Below are 11,160 nucleotides of genomic sequence, written 5' to 3' on the forward strand. Positions count from 1 at the left end.
AGTGTGGTTAAGAGTCGGCAGGCAAACAAATGTCCAGACCCGGGAGAGTCAGGAGCAGAGTGAGAGACGGGTCTTGAGCATTTGAACGAGGGAGTAGAAATAGGGGCCTGGTTGAGATACTTGAGTTTGGTTGAATTTATGTGGTTCTTGTTGAAAGTTAGTGTCTTGCCTCTGGAGCATACTTCAAAAAGTCCTTGGAAAGTCTTTGAAACTTTTTCAGTTTTCCACAAACTTCTTGATGCTTCCTGTATGATTTTTAAATCCTCATGGGCTCAGGTGTGAAAAAACCCTTTATTGTGACACACACTTCGATTTGGTGCGTCTCCTTCGGAGCCTTGACGTTCCTTTTCTATCATCACCCTGGTCCATCCGGGGACGAAGGGCAACTGTTGGGGGACCTCTGTGTTTTCCTGGAGTCACATTGTCTTCAGGCCCCTGTTGGTGAAAGTGCGTCTTTGTTTTTAAGAATCAGGCTGGATTCTGTAAGATGTTTGGTAGGTTGTGCTTTTATTTTTAGAGTACAACTAGCCAAATAAGCTTTTGTAACTTTCTTACTTTTCCACCCTAGATGGTCCTTTATCTGACCCAACTATGATCCGTGGCAGTGTGCCAAACCAGATGATGTCCCGGATAAGTGCACAGCCGAGTAAGTTGTCAAAGAACCCTCCGTGCCCAGTACTGGAGTCTCTGCCTCCTGCCTTTGAGAAGCCTGAAAACGTCTCTTGGAATTGTCGTTCAGAGCAGTAGACACAAGGGTGGGTGGTGAGGTGTTAGGTCTACAGGCTTGAGTGAATGGACAGCGCCCTTCTGTGGTTTCTGTCAGTGTTGCAGTTCTCAGGTTGCAAACAGGTTTCTTTATTTGTCATAAAATGATATACAATCAGCAAAAAGAGTTGTACTGTTCTTTATTCTTTAATTCCATGTAGGTGCTCGTTCTCATACGGTGCATGTGTTCACAGATATGAATCAATTTGGCCAGATGGGCATGGCTCAGCCACCGATGGGCCCCCGGCAAACCTCTCCTCTACAGCACCACGGACAGTTGGGGCAGCCTGGAACACTCAACCCGGTCAGTTTGCTCAGAGTTGTCTGTTTGGCCTTTCTTTGACATTTAAAATAGCTGTTTGTCTACTTAACAAATTAAAATCCTCATACTTGTGGAAATAGTGAGCTGTATCTTAACTTACTGATGTCCTGCTTCTGTAATTCTGTTGTGCTTGGTTCTTAATAATCAAGTGCATATGTGTATTTGATGGGTGAAAATAATTATTGAAAGAATGGAGCAAAGTACACCGTTTACTACATACAATTTTGGTAAAATACTGAAATTCTTAAAATTTGCTCTATTTAGGTCCAAATAAGGCATGTACATGTGTACATAAATTTACATATGAGGATGTGGAAATAGATCTATGTGCATAAATGTATGCGTTTAGTATTAAGGTAGCAAGTGGACATTGGGCCTCCACTCAAGTACTCCCTCCATTTAAGAACACTTTGTTCTAATAAACTGGCATTCTATGATGTTAACCTTCCTGACACGATCGCCAAAGACAGTGGGTGCATAAGCAAATGTGAAGAAAGCTGAGGGTGCCTGGCTATCAAAAGATATAAAATCTAGGGTCTTAAAGGCTTGAAGGTAAACAAGCGGCCATCTAGCTCAGAAGCAACAAAGCCCACATGGAAGAAGCACGCCAACCTGTGCGATCACGAGGTGTTGAAGGGATGAAGCATCAGGCATCATCAAAACAAAAAATCTTGTCATTGTAAATGAGGGGAAGTGTAGAGTGGAGACCCAAAGCCCATCTGTGGGCAGTTGGACGGCCCCTTACGGAAGGGCCGCAGGGAGGAGACAAGCCAATTGGTGCAGTATAGCAACGATGAAACATACAAATTTCCTCTAGTTCCTGAATGCATCCTCCCTACCCCACTATCGTGATCCTAATTCTACCCTACAAATCTGCCTAGACTAGAGGATATACACTGGTACAGAGAAGAACTGGAAACTGAATCCAGAGCGTATGATCCCTTCAGGACCAGTGGTATGAGTGGCGATACGGTAGCGTGGAGGGAAGGTGGGGTGAAAAGGGGGAACTGATCACAAGAATCTACATGTGCCCTTCTCCTTGGGGGGACAGACAACAGAAAAGTGGGTGAGGGGAGACGTTGGACAGGGCAAGATATGACAATAATAATTAATAAATGATCAAGGGTTCATGGGGGGGGAGCCGGGGAGGGAGGGAAGAAAAATGAGAACTTGGTGCCAGGGGCTTAAGTGGAGAGCAAATGCTTTGAGAATGATGAGGGCAATAAATGTACAAATGTGCTTTAGACAATTGGTGTATGTATGGATTGTGACAAGAGTTATATGAGCCTCTAATAAAATGATTTTTTTAAATTGCTTTATTTACCTTATAAATTTATCCTATGGAAATCGCCATCAAAATGATATAAAGAATAATTTGAAAAAATTTCCACTAAAGTAATTTGTACTATACATTCTGTCATGGAAAAGCTACCATATCCTGAAGTGAATTCGACTCTTGTAAAAGAATGGTTTACATCCATAGTACAATTTATAATTTTTAAAAACTTAACAGAAGCAGCCAGTTCCATGCTCTTGCGGTTGTTTTTTAGTTACAGACTTTGACTCAGTCGTCTTTTCTCTAATATTCATTTTCCCAAACCCAGAACCTCCCAGACAGTGAACCTTTCCCTCTGTTGCAAAGGGTTAGAGCAGTGGTTCTCAACCTTCTTAATGCCGCTGCCCTTTATTTTTTATTTTTTATCATTTTATTAGGGGCTCATACAACTCATCACAATCCATACATACATCAGTTGTGTAAAGCACATTTGTACAGTCATTGCCCTCATCATTCTCAAAATGTTTGCTCTCCACTTAAGCCCTTGGCATCGGCTCCTCATTTTCCCCTCCCTCCCCGCTCCCCCTCCCTTATAAACCCTTGATAATTTATAAATTATTATTTTGTCATATCTTGCACTGTCTAATGTCTCCCTTCACCCACTTTTCTGTTGTCCATCCCCCAGGGAGGAGGTCACATGTAGATCCTTGTAATCGGTTCCCTCTTTCCAAACCACCCTCCCTCCCTCCACCCTCCCAGGATCGCCACTCACACCACTGGTCTTGAAGGGACTATCCGCCCTGGGTTCCCTGGGTTTCCAGAGGAACCACACAGTACTTTCATGGAGTCATTCCTTCTATACTGAACCCAAAACCCTCTATTCAACTAGAGATGATTTTATTTTAGTGTTGTTCTATATTTGCAATTTGTCCCGTTATCTTTCACTTGATATGTTTATAATAAACAAATGGGTAAATGTTAATATTTTGGGTTTTTTTCAATGTAATACATATATACTATATAAAATGATGTACACTATTGTACATCAATATACTGTAACAAAAATTTAGGAGCCCTGGTGGTGCAGCAGTTAGAGCCCACCAGTGATTCTGTGTGAGATAAAAACACCTGGCATTCTGCTCTAAAGAGATTATAGCTTAGGAAATCCTGTGAGGCAGCTCTACTCTGTCTTAGAGGAGCGATAAAGAGTTGGGATTGACTCAGTGGCACACATCAACAACAAAAGATTTGAGAGAATCGTGTTTTTCTATTTCCAGCGTTCAAGCCATATTTCCCACTCCGGACCCTGCTGCTTTAAAAGACAGACGGATGGAAAATCTAGTTGCATATGCTCGAAAAGTGGAAGGGGACATGTATGAATCTGCAAATACTCGGGTGGGCATCAGTTTTTCTTTTCTTCATATGTTCAGAAATGGGAAATGTCCTGGTGGTTTTAAAGGGGCCTGTTACTTATCCTGTCTTACTCACCATTGAAGTACAGTCACAAGAAATTGTCTTTAAAACTACATCAAGTATGTGAAGCTTGTACTCTTCATAATGAAATGCATTTAGGGGACTTTGTCTCGTGGTCCTTCTGTCAACATGAAACCAGTGTTATATTCACTTGTATATATACCATCTCAAGTGGAAGTCTCTTGTCTACATCAGTTGAACTGTCTCTTTTTAAATTGTCTCCTAAAGCTCATGTCTCCCCTTCCTATAATTGCTAGGACATCCTTGATAAACCTACTTTGGGCTCCTGCTTTACCATGCAGTTTCACAATCAGGCTGCGGATCACCTGATCATGTGAAACATGAGTTCATGTTTGTACTAATATAAGACGATAGATTAGAATCTTTCACTTTTGTTTTCTCTTTACTTCTCATAAGCTCATCTGTTGTTTTGCTTTGTTGATGTTTCCTAGAGGTATTTTATTTTTTTCTTCATCACTATTATTTGATTGAATATAAACAGGCGGAGTACTATCACTTGCTTGCGGAAAAGATATATAAAATTCAAAAAGAACTAGAAGAAAAACGAAGGACTAGACTGCAGAAACAGAGCATGCTCCCAAATCCTGCAGGCATGGTTCCAGTTCCCATGAATCCAGGGCCTAACATGGGACAACCACAATCAGGAATGACTTCCAGTGAGTACTTTTTCTTCTACTTATGGAGATATTGGCAAGAAAATGATATAATAAAAGCAAAGTGAACATTGCATTAAGATTCTGAGACTTGGTGCTTAGCATCTCTGGGTAGCCTGGAATCATTTTTAGAGCCCAAGATGGTCTTCTCTCATAGATTTTCTTGGTTTTTATGGTTGATTCTCTTTCATCAGATCCCATAGGCTTCCACAAAGCTTGTTCTGAGACCCGGGCTTTCCTGGAAGGTAGTGCATTCCAAGCAGTGAACTCTGACTTGAGCTCCAAATAATGGGGAAGAGCACAGGCACTCACTGTGGGAAAGGCTGGGAAAAGGGTAATCCTACATTTGTTGAGTCAGAGAAAGCTATTTCCTGTAGGAAGTGCCGCATGAGCCAGCAGGTACCAACTCCCTGGAGGTGCAAACCGGTGGCTTCTGGATTACTGAGCCCCTCAGCCAGGGGTAGTAAAGCTGGGAACCATTGGTTGTCGGGCAGTGGCTTTCAGCAGCCTCGTTAGTTCATGGTAGGGTGCCATCCAGGTACGTTTTTCTAATTGGGGTATGAGGTGAATCCAGTTGGGAAGAACCAACAGCATTCCTGGCAGAGGGAACGTCCTGTCTGGAGACCCAAGGACCAGGTCCAGGAAAACATGGGTGTTTTTCAGTGTGGTTAAGAGTCGGCAGGCAAACAAATGTCCAGACCCGGGAGAGTCAGGAGCAGAGTGAGAGACGGGTCTTGAGCATTTGAACGAGGGAGTAGAAATAGGGGCCTGGTTGAGATACTTGAGTTTGGTTGAATTTATGTGGTTCTTGTTGAAAGTTAGTGTCTTGCCTCTGGAGCATACTTCAAAAAGTCCTTGGAAAGTCTTTGAAACTTTTTCAGTTTTCCACAAACTTCTTGATGCTTCCTGTATGATTTTTAAATCCTCATGGGCTCAGGTGTGAAAAAACCCTTTATTGTGACACACACTTCGATTTGGTGCGTCTCCTTCGGAGCCTTGACGTTCCTTTTCTATCATCACCCTGGTCCATCCGGGGACGAAGGGCAACTGTTGGGGGACCTCTGTGTTTTCCTGGAGTCACATTGTCTTCAGGCCCCTGTTGGTGAAAGTGCGTCTTTGTTTTTAAGAATCAGGCTGGATTCTGTAAGATGTTTGGTAGGTTGTGCTTTTATTTTTAGAGTACAACTAGCCAAATAAGCTTTTGTAACTTTCTTACTTTTCCACCCTAGATGGTCCTTTATCTGACCCAACTATGATCCGTGGCAGTGTGCCAAACCAGATGATGTCCCGGATAAGTGCACAGCCGAGTAAGTTGTCAAAGAACCCTCCGTGCCCAGTACTGGAGTCTCTGCCTCCTGCCTTTGAGAAGCCTGAAAACGTCTCTTGGAATTGTCGTTCAGAGCAGTAGACACAAGGGTGGGTGGTGAGGTGTTAGGTCTACAGGCTTGAGTGAATGGACAGCGCCCTTCTGTGGTTTCTGTCAGTGTTGCAGTTCTCAGGTTGCAAACAGGTTTCTTTATTTGTCATAAAATGATATACAATCAGCAAAAAGAGTTGTACTGTTCTTTATTCTTTAATTCCATGTAGGTGCTCGTTCTCATACGGTGCATGTGTTCACAGATATGAATCAATTTGGCCAGATGGGCATGGCTCAGCCACCGATGGGCCCCCGGCAAACCTCTCCTCTACAGCACCACGGACAGTTGGGGCAGCCTGGAACACTCAACCCGGTCAGTTTGCTCAGAGTTGTCTGTTTGGCCTTTCTTTGACATTTAAAATAGCTGTTTGTCTACTTAACAAATTAAAATCCTCATACTTGTGGAAATAGTGAGCTGTATCTTAACTTACTGATGTCCTGCTTCTGTAATTCTGTTGTGCTTGGTTCTTAATAATCAAGTGCATATGTGTATTTGATGGGTGAAAATAATTATTGAAAGAATGGAGCAAAGTACACCGTTTACTACATACAATTTTGGTAAAATACTGAAATTCTTAAAATTTGCTCTATTTAGGTCCAAATAAGGCATGTACATGTGTACATAAATTTACATATGAGGATGTGGAAATAGATCTATGTGCATAAATGTATGCGTTTAGTATTAAGGTAGCAAGTGGACATTGGGCCTCCACTCAAGTACTCCCTCCATTTAAGAACACTTTGTTCTAATAAACTGGCATTCTATGATGTTAACCTTCCTGACACGATCGCCAAAGACAGTGGGTGCATAAGCAAATGTGAAGAAAGCTGAGGGTGCCTGGCTATCAAAAGATATAAAATCTAGGGTCTTAAAGGCTTGAAGGTAAACAAGCGGCCATCTAGCTCAGAAGCAACAAAGCCCACATGGAAGAAGCACGCCAACCTGTGCGATCACGAGGTGTTGAAGGGATGAAGCATCAGGCATCATCAAAACAAAAAATCTTGTCATTGTAAATGAGGGGAAGTGTAGAGTGGAGACCCAAAGCCCATCTGTGGGCAGTTGGACGGCCCCTTACGGAAGGGCCGCAGGGAGGAGACAAGCCAATTGGTGCAGTATAGCAACGATGAAACATACAAATTTCCTCTAGTTCCTGAATGCATCCTCCCTACCCCACTATCGTGATCCTAATTCTACCCTACAAATCTGCCTAGACTAGAGGATATACACTGGTACAGAGAAGAACTGGAAACTGAATCCAGAGCGTATGATCCCTTCAGGACCAGTGGTATGAGTGGCGATACGGTAGCGTGGAGGGAAGGTGGGGTGAAAAGGGGGAACTGATCACAAGAATCTACATGTGCCCTTCTCCTTGGGGGGACAGACAACAGAAAAGTGGGTGAGGGGAGACGTTGGACAGGGCAAGATATGACAATAATAATTAATAAATGATCAAGGGTTCATGGGGGGGGAGCCGGGGAGGGAGGGAAGAAAAATGAGAACTTGGTGCCAGGGGCTTAAGTGGAGAGCAAATGCTTTGAGAATGATGAGGGCAATAAATGTACAAATGTGCTTTAGACAATTGGTGTATGTATGGATTGTGACAAGAGTTATATGAGCCTCTAATAAAATGATTTTTTTAAATTGCTTTATTTACCTTATAAATTTATCCTATGGAAATCGCCATCAAAATGATATAAAGAATAATTTGAAAAAATTTCCACTAAAGTAATTTGTACTATACATTCTGTCATGGAAAAGCTACCATATCCTGAAGTGAATTCGACTCTTGTAAAAGAATGGTTTACATCCATAGTACAATTTATAATTTTTAAAAACTTAACAGAAGCAGCCAGTTCCATGCTCTTGCGGTTGTTTTTTAGTTACAGACTTTGACTCAGTCGTCTTTTCTCTAATATTCATTTTCCCAAACCCAGAACCTCCCAGACAGTGAACCTTTCCCTCTGTTGCAAAGGGTTAGAGCAGTGGTTCTCAACCTTCTTAATGCCGCTGCCCTTTATTTTTTATTTTTTATCATTTTATTAGGGGCTCATACAACTCATCACAATCCATACATACATCAGTTGTGTAAAGCACATTTGTACAGTCATTGCCCTCATCATTCTCAAAATGTTTGCTCTCCACTTAAGCCCTTGGCATCGGCTCCTCATTTTCCCCTCCCTCCCCGCTCCCCCTCCCTTATAAACCCTTGATAATTTATAAATTATTATTTTGTCATATCTTGGCCTGTGTGATGTCTCCCTTCACCCACTTTTCTGTTTGCCGTCCCCCCAAGGAGGAGGTCACATGTAGATACTTGTAATCGGTTCCCCCTTTCCAACCTACCCTCCCTTTACCCTCCCAGTGTCTCCACTCACACCACTGGTCCTGAAGGGATCATCCATCCTTGATTCCCCGTGTTTCCAGTTCCTATCTGTACCAGTGTACATCCTCTGGCCTAGGCAGACTTGCAAGGTAGAATTGGGATCATGATAGTGGGGCAGGGCGGAAGCATTTAGGAACTAGAGGAAAGTTGTATTTTTCATCATTGCTGCATCGCACCCTGACTGGCTCATCTCCTCCCCGAGACCCTTCTGTAAGGGGATGTCCAGTGGCCTACAAATGGGCTTTGGGTCTCCACTCCACACTCCGCCCCCCTCATTCACTATGGTAAGATTTTTTGTTCTGATGATGCCTGATACCTGATCCCTTCGACACCTCATGATCACACAGGCTGGTGTGCTTCTTCCATGTGGGCTTTGTTGCTTCTGAGCTAGATGACCACTTGTTTACCTTCAAGCCTTTAATACCCCAGACACTACTATCTTTTGATAACCGGGCACCATCAGCTTTCTTCACCACATTTGCTTATTCACCTGCTTTGTCTTCAGTGTTTGTGTCAGGAAGGTGAATGCTGTGCCCCTTTAATACAGTTTATTTTCGTTGCTATTTCATAGCTTTGATTTTGCTACTGTTATAAATCGGGCGACCCCTGTGAAAGGGTCATTTGACAAACACACACACACACCCAGTGATTGCGACCCCCAGGTTGAGAACCGCTGGGGTTAGTGTCAAGGGTTCAGTGTAGAGACTAAGCATGGAAGGGAGGGATTCAGACAAGTACTAGAGAGGAGAGGTTCAAAGAATTGAGTGAGCAGGAGCCATCCTGTTCTCTCTGCTGGCCCCAGGCCTCACCCTGACAGTTAATGGTTCCTGTAGTGTTTTTCAGCCTTTTCATGATTATCCAGCATTGCCTCTTGGGGCTGATATTTAATGTTTCATCTATGACCAATGGTTTTCTTCAGTTATGTGTTTTTTTTAACCTTTTGATACCCCACATTTCCTCTATGAAAATTGTGCCACCTCTTTATTCCTGTCCTTAAACACGCCCTCCTGAAGTTGCCCTCTCTGTTCAGGTCAGAGTATTTGGTAATGCCATCTGCTTTGTGGTTCTTTGCAGCCTCTGGGCTACGGGCCTCGCATGCAGCAGCCTTCCAACCAGAGCCAGTTCCTTCCCCAGACTCCGTTCTCAGCTCCGGGAATGAATGTATCCAGTATGCCTTTGGGGCAGTCCAGCGGGCAAGCACCTGTGTCACAAGTATGTCTCACAAGTGGGAAGGAGCAGAGCATGTGTTTGAAACTTGTTTGGGTTGAAGTTTTTTCAGGGAAAAGTGACAGCAAATAATGACAGTTAATTTCTGTTTTAAAACAGGAACAATTAGGGCATATATGTGAATGTGTAACGAGATTGCTCTGCGACATAACACTGATAGTTTTTACAAACTAGGAAATAGGTTAAATTAATTGTAATTATTTTTTGAACTACAAAGCATCCTTTTAAATTGACATCTTAAGAACTGCAATGTAAAGGAGGAGGGACTGACTAAAGAGATCTCAGTAGGGTCCCAGAAGATTGGGTCCACAACTTTCCCATCCCCTATAGTAGCTCAAATTCTTTTGCAAAATGGCTTGACCTCTGCTTTGTTTAGTGCTATATTGATTGTGTTATCCAAGTATAAACCTCTAGTAGTATTTAACACCTTTTAAACTAGAAACATTGCCAGTTTTTATTTTAATCAGTCTATGTCTTAAATGTGAAAATTTGTTGTAAACTTGACATCTTGCTTTTTCCCCCCTCCCTGTTTTAACAGGCACAAATGTCCAGTTCTTCCTGCCCAGTGAACTCCCCTATAATGCCCCCAGGGTCTCAGGGGAGTCACCTTCACTGCCCCCCACTTTCTCAACAAGCCCTGCATCAGAATTCACCCTCCCCTGTACCAAGTCGAACCCCAACCCCTCACCATACACCACCAAGCATAGGAGCTCAGCAGCCACCAGCAGCAGCAATTCCAGCCCCAGTTCCTACTCCTCCAGCAATGCCACCTGTGCCACCATCCCAGGCTCTCCACCCCCCTCCAAGACAGAGTCCCACCCCACCAACAACGCAACTTCCTCCTCAAGTTCAACCTGCACTTCCTGTTGCCCCTTCGTCTGACCAGCCCCAGCAGCAGCCACTTTCCCAGCAGAGTACAACGGCGGCCTCTTCCACACCAACAAGCGCTTTGCAGGCCCCACAGCCGACCTCTCCAGTAAGCATGGGGTCTGGACAGAGTCATTGCGGCTATATGTCTGTACAATATGTCTTTTCTTTTTGTTCTCTCTGCTCTCATCTCTTTATTATCTCAGCATTTTCACCCAAATCAGTTTTGCATTTTGGACTTTGCTTTCCTTGATGTGTACCTAGCATGGAATGAACTCAAAGATACTTGCTTAGGTCTGCCTTTTACTATAGTGCATTTCCTGTTGTGTTCTGACACATGAAGGAGAGGTGATAAGCAGAGCCCCCCTCCTATCATGTACTACTTACTGTGTGAGCTAGAGTAGGCCTTCATAAATGTCTTATTTGAGAGAAATTTGCAACAGGGAAAAACACTGTCGGATCGAGGTTTATCCATTGCACTCCTGATGTGCTGACCCCTGCGATTTCCCCACATGTAAAAAAAAGAAACCCCTCCAATTCGTTGATTTGTTGTTATTTTTCTACTTAATTTTAGTCGTTCCACATTTGTTATGTTATCCCATGTCAAGACCCACAGCTTTGAGCTTCTTAAACTCAGATAACATTGAAAGCACAGTCTAAAGTGAGAGAACTGTCTTGAACAATTTGTAGCTTTTTTGGTATGAGATTGGTTATCTATGTGCCAGAAATCCAAATTCTCTCTACTGATTAAATCC

General features: G+C 43.1%; 1 protein-coding gene across 2 annotated transcripts in view; it reads left to right on the forward strand.

Annotated features, from left to right (window-relative positions):
* EP300 (E1A binding protein p300) overlaps nt 1-11,160 on the forward strand; it is a 73,869-nt gene that overhangs the window by 41,685 nt on the left and 21,024 nt on the right. Inside the window, exons 9-14 of one of the 2 annotated variants that reach the window (XM_045292229.1) lie at nt 3,641-3,758; nt 4,339-4,513; nt 5,740-5,817; nt 6,098-6,240; nt 9,386-9,523; nt 10,077-10,514. In XM_045292229.1, the coding sequence (XP_045148164.1) occupies nt 3,641-3,758; nt 4,339-4,513; nt 5,740-5,817; nt 6,098-6,240; nt 9,386-9,523; nt 10,077-10,514 (1,090 nt within the window). The remainder of the gene's footprint in view (nt 1-3,640; nt 3,759-4,338; nt 4,514-5,739; nt 5,818-6,097; nt 6,241-9,385; nt 9,524-10,076; nt 10,515-11,160) is intronic. The other variant, XM_004700274.3, reaches the window with a different exon arrangement.

Source organism: Echinops telfairi, unplaced genomic scaffold (genome assembly GCF_000313985.2).
Source record: "Echinops telfairi isolate 266 unplaced genomic scaffold, ASM31398v2 ScPeMD7_2;HRSCAF=8, whole genome shotgun sequence".
Classification (NCBI taxonomy): domain Eukaryota; kingdom Metazoa; phylum Chordata; class Mammalia; order Afrosoricida; family Tenrecidae; genus Echinops; species Echinops telfairi.